General features: G+C 37.9%; 1 protein-coding gene across 1 annotated transcript; it reads right to left on the bottom strand.

Annotated features, from left to right (window-relative positions):
* Positions 1–14,703: 14,703 nt before the first annotated feature.
* On the bottom strand, positions 14,704–19,455 carry LOC132174189 (ankyrin repeat-containing protein BDA1-like). Its single transcript, XM_059585881.1, has 4 exons — positions 18,823–19,455; positions 18,196–18,591; positions 16,505–16,669; positions 14,704–14,796 (listed from the first exon to the last, which is right to left on the bottom strand). Exons 1-4 carry the CDS (start codon positions 19,453–19,455, stop codon positions 14,704–14,706), a joined length of 1,287 nt encoding a protein of 428 aa, XP_059441864.1.
* Positions 19,456–20,775: the final 1,320 nt, after the last annotated feature.

The following is a 20,775-nucleotide window of genomic DNA, read 5'->3' as shown; positions in this document are numbered from 1 at the left end:
ATCTAATATTATAGAGAAAACCTTTTTATCAATCCCCCACTCTTGTAGCAAACTATCTATCTTGTCAGCCAAAGAATCACCATTATGTGGTGGGGGCATAAATGAAAAACTTATCACCCTTTTAGATAATACCCAATTTTTGTCAATAAAATGAGCAGTGAGGCAAATATATCCATCAGTTTTTAAAGAAGTCCACAAATCAGATGTAAAACTAATCATCCCAGGACAAACAGTTAACAAAGACTTAACCTTTTGTTTCTCCAACATATGCATCTTAACCAATTCTGCCTTAGCAGTATTTCTAGAGATTAATGGTACATCACTACGCAAGTATCTATGCATCTCTCTTACACCATCATATTCAACATATGAAAATGGCAAGTCATGCTTAATAATCATAGCAACCAACAATTCTCTATATCTTTTAGGATCAAATTTTGAGGTACTTACTGACAGAGTTCCTTGATCTCTAGATAGGAGCAATTGCTGAATATCATGATCATTTTTCCCCCCACAAGCCTTCATATGCTTCTGCAGATTTCCAGTTCCATGTGAACTGTTAGCTATATATTTATGATCACAAAACTTGCATTTTGCCCATATCCTTGAGTCATTTGGATCTTTAGAACAAACTTCATCAAAATGGGTCCAAACTACTGAGGTCCTCTTACGCTTCTTCTGGACCCTTTTGTTCGTCATCGGATTCGTATGAACAGAAGGATCTTCATCTCCTATTGTATTTATTTCAACCACATCATCATCGAATACAACCGAATCTTCGTTAATCACCTACACACATAATCGTTAGTAAGTTAGTTAAAGATAAGTTCAAAAAGTAAGAATCAAACTAGATTTAGTAATGCTATCACAAAACTAGAATTAAGTAGGCATTAATTCTTTGTCATTCATCAAACACATTGTTTGTTGTCAAATTGTGTTTAGCAATTATATATATATATAAATTGGAGGCCTCCTAGCATGTTCTAGGATGAGATTTTTTTTTTTTTTTTTATAAGTATTCTAGGATGAGATATTGGAGCTTTAATCACTTAATTTATATATATATGAATTGGAGGCCTCTTTGTTACAACCCCAAATCACAACAACCAAAAATATATTTTTCTACTCAATTTAGGTATGGGTGGGTTAGCCGAAATATTATGGGTATGGGTGGGTTAGCCCGGATATCAGAAAGCAATGGGTATTCAGTTAGATCACAAGCAGAAATCTGAAATCCCCTGCCCTGTTTCCCCTTCTTCTTTGAAATCCATCTCCCTCCCTGTTTCAGTTGTAGCTCATTGTTCACCAAACAGGTTGGGTGGTTGGGTTTTGCTTCATTTTAGGCTTTTGTGTTTGTTGTGGAAATTTTGAAGTGATTTTGTGTTTCGGCCGATTGGAATGGTGTGTTCACTGTGTTGGCTGTTTCAAACCAGTAATATCCTATTATCCTCTTTGATTTTCAGAAACAAAAGCAAAAAACAAAAAACCTTATGTCGTTAACCTTGACCCATACGTTAAGAATAACACCAAACAGGTGAACATCAACAATCCACAAAATCAGAGCATCAGATTTGAGAGAGAAAGAGACTGAAGAGAGAGATACATACCGGATGCGACATCAGCGAAAGAGAGAGAGCGGCGGTAGAGGAGGCGAGGAGTGGCAGTGGTGTGGCGTGGGAGTTGGGTCGTGGCTGCGTGAGGAGTCTGATGACTGACAAGTGGAGGAGTGGCGAGAGAGAGAGACCGGCAGTGGCGTGGCCGTGGCGTGGCCGTGGGCGGTGGCGTGGCGTGAGGTCCGGTGAGCTCAGTGAGGCCGAGAGGGAGGAATGGGTTTCACCGTTTCACTGTTTCAGGAACTTGCTGCTTGCGAGTTGCGCCTGGAGGATGCGTTTTTTACTTTTAGTCTTTTTCTGTAATTCTTTTAGGTTAAAAAAAAAAAAAAACAAACAAACAAACGGGTCTGGCGGGTCACCCGCGGGTCGACCCGTGACACGACCCGCCAGGCACTCATAAACGGGTCGACCCGTCTATGACCTAAACCCGTTTAAGGTAAACCCAAACCCACTAATTTCGTGTCATGTCAAAATTGCCAACCCTAATCGTGAGGCCCTTTATCCTGACCAACGTCATATACGTTTCTAAGCTTAGTCATTTCAGGGCAAGCCCAATCTGGGTCCCTATCATCTTGTACGTAAAATACCTGATCAACTTGTGAAGTTAGCACATACGGCTCATCAGTAATTAGCTCTCCCGTGTGGACAAGGTTTTTGAAGTTGACAAGTATTATGCCATAACCGTCTACCTTGTATCCCTTGTCCTTCGTTTTGTCCGCCCAATCACACCTGAACATAACGTACTTAGTCCTGTCGTAGTACTCAATCTCAAGTGCTTCCATTAACTTTCTGTAGTACGTTTCACCATCAACAGTCGGCACACACACCCCATTGTTCTGAGTCCTCTTTTCGGCATCATATGCAATAGTGTGAAACAGCTTGTTATTAACCACATATTTATTGTATCTGACTGCTGACTCCTTCTGCCCTCTACAATGCATTACCAATTTGTCACCAAGTTCTTTTCTGCATCGATCGTACAATCGATCGACCTATGAATATATTATGTACAATGGAAAACGCAAGGTTAGTTTCTTTAGTTGATTTGAACCAGAAGCAAATATACTTCGATAGTTCTTTTGTTAAACATCACATTAGTCTTACGTAGTCACAGTACCACTCATAGAACAGCTCATAATGGTGGGTTTCCAACTGATCTTTTGTTGTTCACCCCCTATTGCATGATCGCCTAAGCGTATCCATGTGCATCCTACAATTCGAAATTAGTTTCAGTATAATTTAAAACTAATGGTACAAGTTGATTGAACATACATATGCCAGTGAAGGATCTCGACTTACGTTCGTAGTTGAAGGAACTCGTCCGAGTTAAACATAATATACCGGTGAATCTGTGTCAAGGTGATTCGGTCAAGTCCGACTCGTGTTCCATGTCCCTTTGAACCATCCGGATTTCTTTGTAACCCTATTGTGAAATGTTGGTGCGTTATCTAAATATCTCGAACAGAACGTCACCAATTCAATTGCTATGCAGCCCTCAGGAGCCGCTTTGTTGCACATATTAGATTTGAACACTCCAAGGCTCCTAAATATGAATATCGATCAGTCAATCAGTTCAGTTAGTAATTGTTTTGTATTGGAGTTAAAAATAAAAATCATGAATATCCGTAAACAAATTTTGCCTCTCTCCCAGATACATCCACCTATATTGTACCAGTCTACTAAGTCGGCATTCACGGACAAAATGCATGACCACATTAACCATGCTAGTAAAAAAACCGGAGGGAAATATCTGTTCCATTTTGCACAACGTGATACAGACATCACCCTATAGTCAGGCAATATCCTCTTGTGTCAATGTTGTTGAACATAGGCCCTTGAAGAATGCAGGCATCTCAACAACAGGTCTAACCACGTTGCCTGAAGTGATCCATGCAATGCAATAGGTAGAAGCTGTTGCATCAGTACGTGACTGTTATGATTCTTTAACCCCGTTATCGTACGGTCCTTCAGTCGTATACAATGGGAAATGTTCGAGGCATATCTGTTGGGCACCCTTACATTTCGTAGCACTTTCAAAAAATGTGTTTTATCATTCTTGGACATCGTGTGGGAAGCTTGTCCCATATAGGTCTTACCATCCTCGCTAGTGTAAGGATGAAGTGTACGTCTCAAACCTATTTTTTGCAAGTGTGTGCGGGCTTGGAGGTTGTCCTTCATTTTTCCTAGAATGTCCAGTATTGTAATAAATATGTTGTCCATCACGTTTTTCTCTATGTGCATGACATCAAGGTTGTGTCGCAATAAATTATTTTTCCAATACGACAACCTAAAGAAAATACTTTTCTTCTTCCACACTACATTATCAGTATTTGTCTTCCTCTTCTTTTCTTTTTCTTTATCATCCGGCCTTGCCTTACCGGAGTTCTCATCCCCAAACACCATCCCTTCTAATTGGCTCAGAATTTCATCTCCACTTGGCACATCAGAGGCACATTCTAGTTCTTGGTTGCCGTCAAATGTTCTTTTGTTCCGCCTCTACGGATGATTCATGGGCAAGTATTGCCTGTGCCCCATAAATCACCATTTATGACCATGTTTTAACCATTTGGACCTTGTCGAGTGCATACAGCAAGGACATGCCTTCTCAGCCCTGGTAGACCATCCAGACAAATTTGCGTATGTTAGGAAGTCATTAATTGTTCACATTAACTGCGCTCGCAGCAAAAAATTATTTTTCTTTGAAACGTCATATGTGCGTACCCCAACATTTCATAGTTCTTGTAACTCCTCAATTAAGGGTTGAAGGTAGACTTGGGCCCGGGATAATCAGAGATAGTATGAAAGACGTCTGTTTCATACACATCCAAGGAGGCAAGTTGTACGGCATAAGCATTACATGCGAAGTGCTGTAGGATGTGCTCATGTTCCCAAATGGATTAAATCCATCCGAAGTTAGTCCAAGCCTTACGTTCTTGCTATCCGCTAAAAACTCCAGATGTAAATTGTCAAATGACTTCCATGCTTCACCTTTGGCCGGATACCTCAATACGCCGTCCTTAGTACGGTGTTCTGCATACCACCTTATATAGGGTGCAATATGCTCTGACATAAACAGCCTCTATAGTCGTGGTATGAGTGGAAACTACTGCAACACCTTCACCGGACGTTTCTTGCTCGACAATATGGGTTGATCATCCTCATCTAAATGGATTGCATCCTTCCATTTAGATTTTTCACAAACGGTACATGAATCTAATTCCTTATTGCCCTTCCAAAATAACATACAGTCATTACGACACCCCGGAATCTTCTCATACCCGAGTCCCATGTCTCGTAGAAACTTTTTCTCCTCATATGTATTAACTAGCAAATTTTCATCCCTCGCAGGCAGCAATTGATTGATGAACTCAAGTAAAGATGAGAATATCGCGTTACTAAGTCCACCAACGCACTTCAAGTTGTACAGGTGTATAGTTGCACTCAGTTTGCTATGTTTGGTCCCAGTTCGAAGTGATTTCTCCGCCTTTTTAAGAAGGTCGTAATACTTTAGTGCGTCACCTTCAGCAGCTTCTTGGTTCACAATTTCTTCACCCCCTTGCACTACGACCTAAGGGTCACAATTGTCTTCCCTGACTTCGTGCATGCCGAATAAATCACGCAACATTGCGTGCATGTCTCCACCCTGATTTACGCTTGCACCCGCATCTGCGGCCTAGCGATTCGAATTAGAGCCTGTACCAAGACCCTGTACATGCTTTTCACCGTGGTAGTACCAGAGTGTGTATTCCGGCATTATTCCTTTACCCCCTATCAAGTGGTCGAATACGAAACCTGAAGGGTGGTGCCGATTATTTCGACAAATCTTACAAGGGCAATAGATGAGTCCATCAGGGGTTCTACAATTACTAACTGTAAACTCCACGAACAATGTACAACCTTCTCTGTATTCCCTCGTACCTCTAGACTTTGTCATCCAACTCTTGTCCATTTTTTATGTACGTGTATTAGGAACAAATATATAAGATTTAAAAAATATGAACCTAATTTCAAGCACACGCATATATATAAACCTAATTTCAACCACATAAAATATATATATATATATATATATATATAGGTTTATATTTTTTATGTGAAAATGTAACTCTCAATTAATTAATAAATATAATAAATATTCATGATATATATGCATTCGTTATATATGGGACCCTAAATAAAAGAAAATTAGGTTAGTTATTTAATTAACAAATATATCCAGTATTCATGGATATGCATTTGTTATATATGGGGATAGTACCAAAGTGTGTATTTTTAACATTTACCTAATCTAATTAATCTTGAAAAGCCAATAAAATAAAATACTCAATCCAAATTTAAATGCATTTTTGGTGGAGACCCTAAACAAAATAATTCTAATTTGGTTATTTTATAACATCTACCTAGGTTTGTTATGAGGACCCTAAAATGTAACTCTCAATATAATATTATGAACAAATTGTCATATATATATATATATATATATATATATATATTAAAAGTGACATGAAATAATAACAAGCCTGATGTTGTCATGATTGTTGAGCTTTCTCAATATATCAGTTGATGAATCTGTTCTAATAAGAAATAAGCAGGAGGCCAGGAAGAAAAAGATATAGATATATATGGCGAAAAAACGTAAAGAAAAGTGAAACAGATGGGATAGGCCGGTGTGATGGTCAGTATAATTCATTACCTATAAAGTTAGTACAAATTCAACATATAAAAGACAAACTTGTCTCATTAATCTTTTCATGATAAGACCTGATCATCTGACATTTACTGCAACTCATTTTCATCTAATTTTCAAAACTTTATTTAACTTTTATTATGAGGTGAACACAGCTTTAACGAGGCTGTTAAGGCATTAACTCTTCAATCAACAAACATCTTTTATAACCCTTGGAATGTATTTCTAGAGAGATTGTTTTTACAAAAATAAAGTTTTCCTTCAAATTGTATATCTCTTTTAACTCAATCTATATATTAAAGTGACATACGTCCTCATTGTTTACGATCTAAAAATATATGTTAGTTTAATATTTTTTTAACCCAGTTTAAAGAGAAAAAAAAACTTTGTCCAATCACAAATGCTATTTTTATGTCTGGTTTCTGTCTAGTTCTTGTGCAAATTGGTTGAATCCAAATATAAAATAATATTTATTCTGAACTCAAGCACAAGTGTTTTTTTAGATAAAAACCATTTAAATTTAGAATAAAATTTTTAAATAAGCATATAATTAATAAATTTTAAAGCAAAGTAATTATAATCGTATGGTTCAAAATAATTCGTTCTAAAAAATATTTTAATAGTTACCTTGTACCTATATATATATATATATATGTGTGTGTGTGTGTGTGTGTTCTCTTTCTAGATGGAGAGACATGCATGGGTCTATCCGTATATATATATATATATATATATATATATATATATATCTCCAGTCATCCTGGGAAATTAAGGTTAAGCAAAAGTTTCTAGCTGACCACATACACCTCTATATTTAAGAGAAATCAACCACTACAACAACGCTAATATAATTAAACAGCTCTCTCTAATAGAAATTAAGCACACCCAAAGCAAATTAAGCTCCCACAACCTTAAAAAATGAACAAATAAACACAGACATCCTTAACAAAGATATATATATAGCTGCCATTGTCTTTATAATTCTAGACAGTAGTTGATTCGTTTCTCATGCATGTGAGCTTGATTTTTGGAACTCTTCTTAGGAAGTGAAGGGAGAGAATTAATGGCTTCCTCAACATTTTAGATACGCCAAAAGAAAAAGGAAAAAAAAAATATATATATGGCTATGGGTGGGGGAAACTCAACTCCCATGGACTTAACAGAGGGCATGGCTCTTAATGGAGCTACATTCTAATGGATTTACATGCTGTCTACAACTGGAATTGCAGCTTTATTGAGTTGGGTAAACCACTGCTAGCACTATATGTCATTTTAGACAACTTTCTCTTTCACGTCAACAAGGAGAGGATACTCCTATTGCAGTTTTATAATTCACATTCTACCATAACTAGATAAGCAATATAACCTTTCTAGACTCTCTTTCCTCGTGTATGATAGTGGAAACTATATTAAAAGAATCAATTTGCGTATCCCCACTTTCCTGGGACTCAACCTCTAACATTCCCTACTTCTAGTTCAGATTTATTAAAATTACTATTAATAAATCTTTTAAGAAAAAGGTCAAAGTGTTACATTTTAATAGTACTTCAGCTGAAAAAGTAATGCCTAGTTTCCACACAGTCAAATAAATTTTAATACTACTACACTAATAAATTTGACGCAGACCTCTTAAGCACACTAATTAGTTTGAGTATTGCTATCTTTTATTTGACCTATTGTTTTTTTGAAAAGTCTTATTTGACCTATTGTTTCCTTTTGTTTTTTCTCTAGTTGCCTAGTTGACTAATAGCCCTTTTTTTGTTCGGTACGTAGTTACTGAGATTAAGAGATATTCGAGAATTCTTGTGCTACTGTGCGTGCTCTGCCAGACTGCCATAGGCCCATAGCCTCTTGGAGAGGTATTTCCGATCTTGTGCTTGTGATAAAGTGCTAGCATGTTGGAAAGGATAAGAGAGAAAATAGCTTTTTTTTTTTTTTTTTTTTTTTTCTTTCGTTTTTTTTTTCAAGGTACTTAATGGCAGGGGTGAAAACTTTTCTTCAAGTAAAACCTGACCGGGCACTTATAAGGACATAATACATATAAAAAAAATATTTACAAGGATTTTAAAAATCCTTGGGATTGCCATGGACCCCAAGGCATGTTGTAGGTGCGCCCAGCAAGTGATCAGTTAAATATGGTGAGTGTCATATCAAATAGTAATGGCCAAAAATAAATAAATATAAAATCATTCAATTCAATTCAGTTCATTTATATTTTTAAGATAAAATATTAAAATTGTATCTCCCGTCACAATGTGGGTATCCAAGAAATAGGACATGTCACACGTAAAATAAAAAGATAAAGTCGGTTTGAATTGAATGATTTTATATTTAAGATATTTTATTTAATATTTAATATTGTGACGTGATTTCAAACCCGCTTTGAATTAAACTTGACAAAGTCGGTTTGAATTTAAGATATTTGTCTCTGATACCATGTTAAGGCACCACTTCTCTTAAAAGATTAACAAATAAATTTACATGGTCATAGTAGAAAAAAATCACACAAAAGACAATAGAATATAATAGCTTTTATATTTCAAATTCTTCAATTAGTTGTTTAGACTTCTAATAACCAATTTGTTGTGTAATATTTGAGTTATTATTATTAATTTTACAATTTATTTCTTTTGGTTGTTTCTTATGAACTAAAAACCACTCTAGACTATAATTATCAAATAATAATTTAAAAATATTGTAGTTTGCAATCAAATAACTACAATAATCAAATAACAACCAAATAATTATAATTTCTTATGAACACATTTCATAACAGAAAAATAATTTAAAACTAACATAAAAAAGTACAACCTTGATTGATAATTTGCATAGTTTTGCTATATGTGAGTTGTTATTTTGTACGGGGAAAATATGTAAACAAACAAATAAATAAGACTTTTGCTCCAAACTTTGGAGTGGGATCCTCTCATATTGGAGAGGCCTCCATTAATGACCAAGATGGCCCTAGGATATTTGCTAGGGCCATCATGCTGCCACGTGTCCTATTATTAAAAAAAGTATATATTATTTTTTATTTTTAAAATAAATAAAAATAATAATATAATATTATTTTGTTTTTGGTTTTTTTATATGGCCCTTGGGGGTGGCTGGACCACCCCGAAGGGCTATCATTTGGCCTAAGGGTGGCTTCAGCCACCCCAAGGGCCAAAATGAGAAACAAATAAATGGGTTTGGCCCTTGGGGGTGGCCGAACCACCTCCTACCGCCGTTTGGCGGTGGCCAAAGCCACCCCATGACCCTTGGGGGTGGATCGGCAATCCCAAGGGCAAAACCCATTCATTTTTATTTTTTCTTTTTGGCCTTGGGGGTGGTCGAAGCCACCGCCATGTCCCAATGTGGTGGCCGACCACCCCCTGTGGCCAAGATGGGGTGGCCAGCCACTACTTAATTTTTTAATATGTTTTTAAAATTTTTAATTATTTTATTTGTTTAATTATTTTTAAAATCAAATTAATAATTTTTTTTTTTTTTAATGGGACAAATGTCCCCTTGATGGCCTTAAGATCTCTCTAGCCATCAGCTGGATTATCTCCAGTCCATTTTGGACTTGAGATGATCCTATTCCCCAAACTTTGTGTTGGTGTCTCTCTTTTCTTCAATATTTGATTTGGACTTTGACAGTGTATTTACCACTTTAGATTCTTTCGGATGGTTGTTGCTATTTTCTAATGTGGTTCAAATATATTTCCCTTAATCCATGCTCATTTTGTTTTTGTAACCGCTTTATACAGCTTATTAATTAAGAAGACCGCGTCACTTGTTTATCCTATTTCCTTCCATTTGTTTGTACTTATGTATTGTTTTATTTCATTTTAGGGCTATTGTTTGGGAGCCCACTAATTATTCAATTAGTTTTGTAATTTCCTCATTCAATTAGTTTTTTTTTGAATAGGTAAACTACTTCACATTCCATAAAAGATTGGGAGCATAAAGCTCTCAAGAACATAGGCAAAGCTATGTGGTTACAAAGTCGTAGATACATCGAAAAATCTAACAATCAAATTGTATCCATGACCTCTGTTGGGAGATAAAAACGGTTATAGGGTTTTTACTAAGAGTACATTAATATACATAATTGAACATAACTTTAGTCCAAAAGCCTAAGCTAATGGGCTAAGGTCCACTTAGGTATATGAAGCACTCTTTTCTTTTATATTTTCTCAATGTGGGACACGACACTCACAAGTGCACTTACAACAATCTAATTGTTGGAACAAGTGGCTCATATTCTACTACTGGCCCATTGAGTGTAATTAGTTTATGTGGGCCTAGGGACAAATAAGTTGTGGGAGGTATTTTGAGGTTTTCCAAAATACTTACAATTAGGGTTTCCTATAAATATGTTATGTTGTAACCCTAAATCATTGAATAGTAAAATATAGCCGCACTCTCTTCTGTGGACATAGGCACATTGCCGAACCACGTAAATTTATGTCTCGACTCTCTCTTGATGTCTCTCTTTTCGATTCCATATTTTTTATCATTATTGTACACGGTAACACCAATTGGTATTATAGCCTAATTCTACGATGGCTGGGATTTGCACATCTTCTACGAAATTTGACGTTATGAAGTTCGACGGAACTGGTAATTTTGGGTTATGTCAGAGACGTATCAAGGATTTGTTGGTGCAATAAGGGATGGTGAAGGCGTTATATGGGACAAAACCAGAAGGTATTGCTGGACATAAATTGGAAGGAACTTAAGGCGAAAGCGGTGGCTACTATTTGGCTTTGTCAAGGAGATGACGTGATGTATCATGTCATGGACAAAGAATCTCTGACGGCAGTTTGGTTGAAACTGAAAAGTCGGTATATGTCAAATTTGTTGATGAACAAGCTCTATGTAAAGCAGCGGTTGTACGGCTTGAAGATGGCGAAGGGCTCGGATCTGAGTCAACACATCAACGTATTAAATCAGGTAATCGGCGATTTGAAGAGGGTTGATGTGAAGTTCGAAGACGAAGACAAGGCATTGATACTATTGAATTCACTCCCAACTTCTCCTACGTATGAGAATTTGGTTATAACTCTGACATGGGGAAAAGAGTCCTTGGAATTAGAGGACGTTACAGGAGCTATGTTGGCTTTTCATCAAAGGAAGAAAAACAATGATGAAAATTCTCAAGGAGAAGGGCTAGTTGTAAAGGGTAACCGAGAGCGTGGAAGAAGCAGTAACAAGGGTGGTTTGAATGGCAAGAATTCTTGGTCAAAGTCTAGGAAGAGGAAGGACGTCAATTTCTATAAGTGCAAGAAGAAAAGGCACATGAAGCGAGACTGTCCAGATCGAAAGAATAATAAGGACAATGAGAATGAAGGTTCCTTAAGGTCTGTGAACGTAGTGGAGGCAAATTCAGACGATGTTGATGGTGATATGCTTTCTGTTGCATCAATTTCAGAGTATCCTGTCGATTCTTAGATTTTGGACTCAGCATATTCGTTTCACGTGACGTCCAACAAAGATTGGTTTGACACCTACAGGTCAATTAATTCTGGTATAGTTACTATGGGTAATAGTACACATTGCAAAATCACTGGCATAGGTAATATTAGAATTAAAATGTTTGATGGTGTGGTTAGAACGTTATGTGATGTTATACATATACCAGATGTAGAAAAGAATTTGATTTCATTAGGTACTTTAGACTCAAACGGTTATGGTTATAATTCTGAAGGTAGAGTAATGAAAGTGACTAAGTGTGCGATGATAATGATGAAGGGGCATAAAAGTTTAAAGAATATCTATAAACTATTGGGAAGTACAATTGTAGGTGGAATCGCCTTTGTGGAGTCTGAGTCTGATTATATTGTTTTGTGGCATATGCGTTTGGGTCATATGAGTGAGTGTGGCATGTTGGAGCTTCATAAGAAAAATCTGTTGAAGGGTATCAAAACGTGCAAACTTGATTTCTATAAATTCTGTGTTCTAGGAAGCATAATTGGGTACAATTCAAGACAGCCACACACATGACAAAGGATATTCTGGATTATGTTCATTCAAATGTTTGAGGACCAGTGAGGACAGCATCACGGGGAGGACATATGTATTTTGTGATCTTTATTGATGATTTTTTAAGAAAAGTTTGAGAATACTTCATGCAACACAAATCAGCGACGTTTGCAAGTTCAATTTGTGGAAAGCTGAAGTGGAGAACCAGATTGAGAAGAAAGTTAAGTGCTTGATGATAGATAATGGAACTCAATACACAAACAACAAGTTCAGAAATTTTTGTGAGCAGCATGGTATAAAAAGACATTTCACAGTACGCAAGACATTATAACAAAATGGTGTGGCGGAAAAGATGAACATGTCTATTGCAGAGAGAGCACGATGTTTTAGGTTGAATGCTGAACTTGCAAAGATTTTTTGGGCAGGTGCAGTGAGTATGGCATGCTACTTGATCAACAGGTCACCGAGGGTAGCACTAGATGGGAAAGTTACAAAGGAGGTGTGGACATGTAATGTGGTAGATTACTCTAGTTTGAGAGTATTTAGTTGTCCAGCCTATGTGCACATACCTAGTGAAGAACGATCGAAGCTAGATCCAAAGTCTAGACAATGTGTCTTTCTCGGATATGGGAAATGGGTTAAGGGTTACAAGTTTTGGGATCCGAATGCAAACAAGGCGGTGATTAGTAGAGACATAGTATTTGATGAAAATTCCATGTTGAAGAGTACTCAGGGTGAAGAGCAGCAGGTGCCAAAAAGTAGTAGCAGTGATAAGCAGGTGGTGCAAGTGGAGTTAGAGACTCCTGTGCAAAAGAACACTTCTCATGGTACGGAGGCCTCTACTTCAGGGTTTAAGAAACATTACCTTATAGCCACAGACAGGCCTAGACGCGCTATCAAGCCACAAACCAGGTACAATTTTGAAGACATGGTTTCCTATGCTCTTGTCATTAGCAGGGGAGATCCTACTATTTTTCAAGAGGCTATCAATAGCCAAGAGAAGAGCAGATGAGTAGGTGCTATGGCGGAAGAGATGGAATCTCAGCATAAAAATCTCAGACGTGGGATTTGGTGGAGCTTCTAGAGAGGAATAGGGCAATAGGGTCCAAATGGGTGTTCAAGAAAAAGGAAGCAATATCAAAAAAAAGGGAGAAAAGTTTCGAGGCTCGCCTAGTAGCAAAGGGTTACCCACAATAGAAATTGGTTGATTATGAGAAAATATTTTTCCCTGTGGTCAAACATACTTCCATCAAAGCGGTATTGGCATTGGTAGCTCATTATGACATGGCATTGGAGCAGATGGACGTGAAGACAGCTTTTCTCCATGGTGATTTGGAGGAGCAGATTTACATGGAGCAGCCAGAAGGGTTCAGTCAACCAGGACAGGAGCACTTGGTCTGTAATTGAAGAAGTCACTTTATGAGTTGAAGCAGTCTCCAAGGCAGTGGTATAAGCAGTTTGACTCCTATATGATCAAAATTGGCTACAAAAGATGTGAGTATGACTGTTGTGTATATGTGAGGAGCCTTTATGATGGCTCATTTATTTTTCTATTACTGTATGTGGATGATATGCTTATTGCAACTAAGAGAATAGTGGATGTCAACAAACTGAAGGTTTTGGTGAGTAGAGAATTTGACATGAAGGATTTGGGCGCAGCCAAGAAGATTCTTGGGATGGAAATTCACAGGGACAGGGATGCCAAGCGATTGTGGCTATCTCAAGCCGGCTATGTGAAGAAGGTGTTTGAGAGGTTTAGCATGGAGAATGCGAAACCGATGAGTACACCTTTGGTGAATCATTTCTATTTGTCTACCTCATAGTGTCCAAAGACAGTTGAAGAAGCTGAAGACATGTCTAAGGTCTCATATGACAGTGCAGTGGGGTGTCTGATGTATGTTATGGTATATGCTAGGCCAAATTTGGCTCATGCAGTGAATGTGGTGAGCAAATACATGGCAAATCTGGGGAGACAGCGCTGAGATGCAATTAAATGGATTTTCAGATACTTGAAAAGTACTACAGACTACAACATCACTTTTGTCAAACAGAAGAGTGATTTATCAATTGTGGGATATGTAGATGCAGATTATGCAGGGGACTTGGATGATAGGAGATTGACCACGGGTTATGTGTTCACTCTTGTAGAAGGACCCATGCGTTGAAGGTCTATGATCCACTCGACAGTTGCGATGTCCACTATTGAGGTAGAGTACAAGGTGGCGGCTGAGGCTGCAAAGGAAGCTTTGTGGCTCACAGGGTTAGTCAGGGAGCTTGGTAATTAGCAAGGTGGAGTTACGTTGTATTGTGACAGTCAAAATGCCATTTATTTGGCAAAGAACTAGGTGTATCATGTGATAACCAAGCACATTGATGTGAGGTTTCACAAGATCAGAGAATTGGTTGCTACAGGTAATTCTTACTTGAGAAGATTCACACTTCTGAGAATGCAGCGGACATGTTGGCGAAGTTTGTTACCACAGACAAGTTCAAGCATTGCTTGGACTTGACAAATGTCTCCAAGTGCTATAAATGAGAGGAAAGGAGACGGCATCCCCAAACCTATTAGTTATAGGTAGAGGCCTAATACTTGATTATCTTCAAAGAGGTGAATACTCGCCAATATGGAGATTGTTGGAACAAGTGTCTCATATTCTACTACTGGCCTATTGGGTGTAATTAATTTATGTGGGCCTAAGGACAAATAAGTTGTGGGGGGTATTTTGGGATTTTTCAAAATACTTACAATTAGGGTTTTTCTATAAATATGTTATGTTGTAACCCTAAATCATTGAATAGTAAAATATAGCTGCACTCTCTCTTGTGGACATAGGCACATTGCCGAACCACGTAAGTTTGTGTCTTGACTTCAAAAGCTAGAACAACATAAACAAACAAAAATAAAAAACCACAAACAGCAATGGCAGGCTCACACAAAAGCTCATGAGAATCACGCGATCCATGCTCCAGCGCGTTAAAAACCGTCGCGTGCTAACTAAAGGGAAAACGTCTGTTGTCTACAGGGCTCGTTGGTGCCGAGGAAGAATGTGTAATGACACGTATAGGACTTGGACCGGCAGCGGAAACATAGATCTGCTTCGGAAAAAGCTGATCTAAGAACCCTTACAAAAACAAACAAAGCCAAAAGATCGGGTAGAAAAACGAACGGCAAGGTGGAGGAGGCTGGGCACTGCTGCTGGAGTCTAAACAAAAATAAGGAAAAAGGGGAAGGGAACCATCCTTCCTCCCTTTTTAATTGCATTCAATTAGTTTTATTAGTTTTGTAATTAAATTAATGTATATCACTAATTATTATACATTAGTTTTGTAATTATATGCTTAGGCTCTGTTTATTTCGACGTAAAATGGTTTTCGTCAGAAAATATTTCAAGGAAGCCATTTTCCTTGAAAATGTTTTGTATCGAAAACATTTTACGACGTTTATCGCGCACACGGAAAATAATTTTTGTTAATATTTTTTTTCCAATAAGGTCCCCGCCAGGACTTGCTCGGAACCCCGCCAGGACTTGCCCGAGACTCCACCGGGACCTCGTTGGGACCTACCCAGGGATTGACCGGGACTTGCCCAAAACCCTGCCGAGACCTGCCCGGGACCCCACCATGACCCACCCAAGACTTGACTAGGACCCGCCCGGGACTTGCTCGGAAAGCTGTCTGGACCCGCCCGGGACATAACCAGGACCAGCTCGGGACCCTGTCGGGACTTGATCGGGACCGGTCCAGATCCAGTCCCGGCAGGTCCCGGTAGGGTCCTGGGCGAGTCCTAGGCAAGTTTTAGTTAAGTCCCGAGTGAGTCTCAATAAAGTCTCGGGCGGGTCCTGAGCAAGTCCCGGTTTGCTCCCGGTCAAGTCCCGAGCAGGTCACGGTCAGGTCCCAGGCGGGTCTCGGTCAAGTCCTGGGCGGGTCCCTGTCAGGTCCCGGGTGGGTCCTGGTCAAGTCCCGGGCAGCTTTTGGTCATGTCTTGGGCGGGTCTCAATTAGGTCCCGGGCGGGTCTCGGACAAGTCCCGAGCAGGGTCTGGGCGGGTCCCGATCAAGTTCTGCGGGGTCCCAATCAAGTCCCGGGTAGGTCCTGGGCATGTCCCGGGTGGGTCCTAAGCGGGTCCCGGGTAGGTCCTGGTCAAGTCCCAAGCATGTCCTAGTCAAGTCTTGGTGGGTCCCAGTCAAGTCTCGAGCGGGTCCCTGTCTGGTCCCAGGTGGGTCCCGGGCAAGTACCAGTCGAGTCTCGAGCAAGTTTTGGGTAGGTCCAGGCGAGTCCTGTTCAAGTTCGATCAGGTCCTGGCGCGGTCCCGAGCAGGTACTGGGCGAGTCCCGGTCAAGTTCCGGGCGGGTACTGGGCACGTCCCGACAAGATTCTAGGCGGGTCTTGGCAAGGTCCGTCTATTTAAGAATGAGATGCTCACAGTTCGAAACCATTTTTCGACCGTAAACCATTTTTCGAAAATTAAAGAAGAATTTTCTTTCAAAATAAAAATATTTTCTGTTGACCACTATTTTACGGCGAAATAAACACCGTAAAATGCGGAAATCATTTTCTGGAAACCATTTTACGTTGAAGTAAATGGAGCCTTGGTTATAACTGAATTATTTATTGTTATCAATAATTACATATCATTACGGAAAGTTATTTATACTTATCCATAATTTTTTTATATTTATTTTAAATTTTCTATGACTTTCTTAGAATTAATTTTGAAATATATATACATATTTATAATAACATTATTATAAAATTTTTCTCTACTGATTATTCATAGAAAATATTCTTTGCTTTTTAGTTAAGATACGTAATTATAATTATCTATATATAAGCGTGTTTTTTTTTTTTTTAGATGAATAGGTAATTTTGTATATAAAAATGCTAGAAACCAACCATTACAATTTCCAGAAGGAAAACAAACTAGACAACTACACACGTCCGGTCCTGTACGGCTTGGGTTTTGGGCAAGTCAAATTATATTTTTGTAATTATTTAAAAGTTAGATAATTCAAAGCCACCGCTTGGGTTTTGGGCAAGTCAAAACCCCATTGAGGGCCTGACAGTTCAGGCCGAGCCAGGCCTTCATTTAGGGCCTACTAGCTTGGGCCATGCTAGGCTCTTTTTAGATCAAGGCCCGGTAGAGAAAATGCTTATGCCTTTTCTTTTTCTTTTTTTTTTTTTTTTTTTTTTTTTTTTCAAATGCTTATGCTTGAACCAACTACAAAGCATTTTCTTTTTCATTTTCCTTCAATTTCTCACCGGGGGTTCCATGGCTCCCCAGTCCCTATGACCGCCGGAATGGGGTCCATATATGGCCATCCACGACCATGGAGAGATTTTGTGATAATTTTTTTGAAGTATAATCATTACTTTATAAGTATTTTGTTAGAAGGAGAGACAGAATGTAAAAGAAATTATCTATTTCATAAAGTCTTGGATTACGAAGAGATATTGATAAAACTGAAATGAAATACAATAACCTTCCCGATAAAAGGTGAAAGCATGCATAGGAAATAATTTTGATCTTTTCCATGAAATCTTCTTTTACCAGCCGACTAACCAACTGCTTCGCTTGCACCTTACTTCTATGTAGTCTAACATTACCGGTTCAACGTAAAGTTTGGGCCAGAAGGGAATCTTCTACAAGTTATTGGTAGCTCTCGAAAAAAGTGCCACTTAGAAACAACGAAAGCAGGACAAACAAACTTCACCACCAACTACGATCTAGTTTACTAAATCAAGATGGAGTCACGATATCAAGTGCAATCGCATAGCAAAAAGAGAGGAGAAACATGGGTAGTAGGAAAACTAAACTAAGAGGACTACTCCATGGGAGGAGTACGATTAATAGGCCCATTGTTACACAAAAGCTAATAAAATTAAAAATATGATAAAGTAGATGGAAATAGTGGTCATCCATGATTACCTTCCCTGCCTGGTGTGGGACTGTGCAATTATTGACCGGATTGTGTTGAAGATCGCAGTTATCTTGCCAAAGTCCTCCCGGGGGGGTGAGTACCAATTGGAAGTTGATTGTTAAATAAAGCACCGCAACTACCAACAGGATACTACGCAACTCATTCGGTATACGCATTTGTAGACGAAGCATAAACGACTGGAAATCACGATCAAAGTTATATCTGAGGTAAACTTCATGAGTAATAGCTCTACGACTAGGAGAAATACGTAAAACTTCTCTAGCTTCATGTAGCATATGCCCCATCTCACGGCTTATTGGCCTTTGCCCTTGCCAGATGGTACAGCCCTCTAAATTCTTAGAGTTTATTGTAACTCCATCACTATTCAATAATCGCTGCACGACCTGTATGACGCAGTCATGCACAATTAGTAATCCTGTCACTTTAAAATGGAAAACGTACAATAAGGTAATGTTACAAATTAAAGAAAAAAAACAAAAATCATTTGAAGTCAATTTTTAGCGTGTTTCTAAAATTGAATCCTTAATATCATTCATTCTAGCAACAAAATAGAGCACTAAAATGCCGACTCAATATTTCTTAATATATAGAAACTATGAGTGGAGAGAACTTGCCTGGGGTTGATTTTGAGATACTGCAACGTGCAACAAAGTGTTGCCTTCCTCATCCTTCGAATTCAGCAGGTCCCCTACCCCAGATAGTAAGGCATCTTTGTCTTGTTTGTTATGTGAGGCCAACTTATCATTAAACCTGGTCCTCTTATACCAGTTCATAAGGATGTTAAAAGCATCTATCTGGTTGTTTTTCAGGGCAATATGAAAAGCAGTATCTCCTCGAATTGTAACATTTTTGATAGACTTGGGGCAAACATTTAAAAATTCAGCCAAAAGAACAAGGTTTCCTGTTTGAGCTACATAATGCAAAGGAGTCACACCCTCCTTTCCTTGAACACGAACAAGGTCTTCATCAACATCAAGTAGCTGGCGCACCACTTCGGTTTGGTTATTTTGCAAAGCAAGGTACACAGGGGTAAAGCCATCTTCATTAGGCTTCTTAGAAAATGACTGCTTTAACCTCATGATCTCCGAGGCAAATCGAGTGTGCCCTACAAATGCAGCTACGTGTAAAGGAGTCTCAACAAACGGTAAGTCGTCGATCCTATCCAAAACTTTTACATCCATCCGTATCAATGCGTACAGGGCATCAATGTTTCCCTGTTGAGCAACATCCCTCAAACTCTGATCCATTCTAGAAGAGGTGAAAGTCTGTCGGACAAAATTAAGAAAATGGCTTTAAATGAGAAGATTATGAAGTGTAAAGGACTGTGCTTCTATTCCGCGAACCTGGGCTTTGTCAAGTTGTGTCAGTTATACTTTGATTTTTTTTTTTTTTTTGACATCTTGGAATCTTATTGGCTTTTGTTTGGTTTTAAGTGTCTTTGTCAGCAATAACTAATTTGCTAATTTATTATTGTATAATCTATAAAGTCTGAATGAGATGGATGAAAAAGAAAGAAATCTTTTTTTCTTTCCAACTTAAGGAGATTTCGGATCCTCTAACAAAGTATTTTTTATATGGGAAATGATAAATGCACAATTTTTTTCACAACTTTGGCCAAACTTTTTTCTTTTTTAAAAATAAAATATAAAATATAAAAAAATTCTGAAGCAATAACATCCTATGTGATCCTTTTTTAATTTAGTATTTTAAAACTGTATTTTTCTTCATAAAAATGGGAATTTTTTTTTTTAAAAAAAAGAAAGGTAAATATCTCTAACAACACATTTATCATATTCATTCTTTGATGAAGCACAAATATCTCTAACTTGATACAAAACAAGACAAGAGATATGAGGTAAACTTCATGAGATCTAACCCTTGGAAGAGAGGAAGCTAACATATCCCTGATCTCATTGTTGTCGATCTGCATTTGCCCTTCTAAGATGTCCAAAGTTGTAAAACCCGCTAAATTTGTAGCGTTTGTATCAATTCTAGCATCCAATAACCATCTCACGACCTGTATGATATAGTGATGTACTATTACCGATTCCATCTATTTAAAATAGTTTACAAATAGACAAGAATAAGATAATGTTACAAATTAAAGCAAGAAAAAAAAAAAAAAAAAAAAAAGAAAGAAAGAGATAACATAAATATCACTATCATGAGCTCAAGTGAAATCATTTGGAGCATTTTCCTGAAATTAAATCCTTAGTATCATCCTTTCAAGCAACAAAATAGAGGTACCCCAAAATGCTGACTCAATTTTCAATATTAGAAATGTTAAATCATCATTTGTCCTAAAAACTTAAACTCATAATGTAAATATCCTTGATCATGATCAAGATTATCGTTATCATGCTTCTCATACTAAATTAAATGTCTCTCTTTTCTTATTGACATTACATGACAGAAGATATAAAGTACCTGATGTGTATGTCTCCAAAGCCTCCGAAAAAGTCTTATACATATTATGTCTAGAAATGCTTATTAAGCCCTAATATTTGGAGCACAAGAGGACTGTATCTTTTTCTCTGTTTCTTGACCTTGCAAGACCTAAAAGAGAG

This window comes from Corylus avellana, chromosome ca3, assembly GCF_901000735.1.
Source record: "Corylus avellana chromosome ca3, CavTom2PMs-1.0".
Classification (NCBI taxonomy): domain Eukaryota; kingdom Viridiplantae; phylum Streptophyta; class Magnoliopsida; order Fagales; family Betulaceae; genus Corylus; species Corylus avellana.
Note: the sequence above shows the minus strand (reverse complement) of the source record. Positions and strands in the feature narration are given on the sequence as shown.

Excerpts from the sequence above, each read along its gene's own strand:
- LOC132174189 (XM_059585881.1), bottom strand. The coding sequence starts at position 19,455 with ATGGATCAGAGTTTGAGGGATGTTGCTCAACAGGGAAACATTGATGCC. Across the intron at positions 16,670-18,195 it reads TCCCACACCAGGCAGGGAAG|ACGGACCTTGCCAAGACCCG; the intron begins GTAATCATGGAT and ends ATTCTTAAATAG. Across the intron at positions 14,797-16,504 it reads ACTTGCTCGAGACTCGACTG|CACTTGGAGACATTTGTCAA; the intron begins GTACTTGCCCGG and ends TCTCATTTATAG.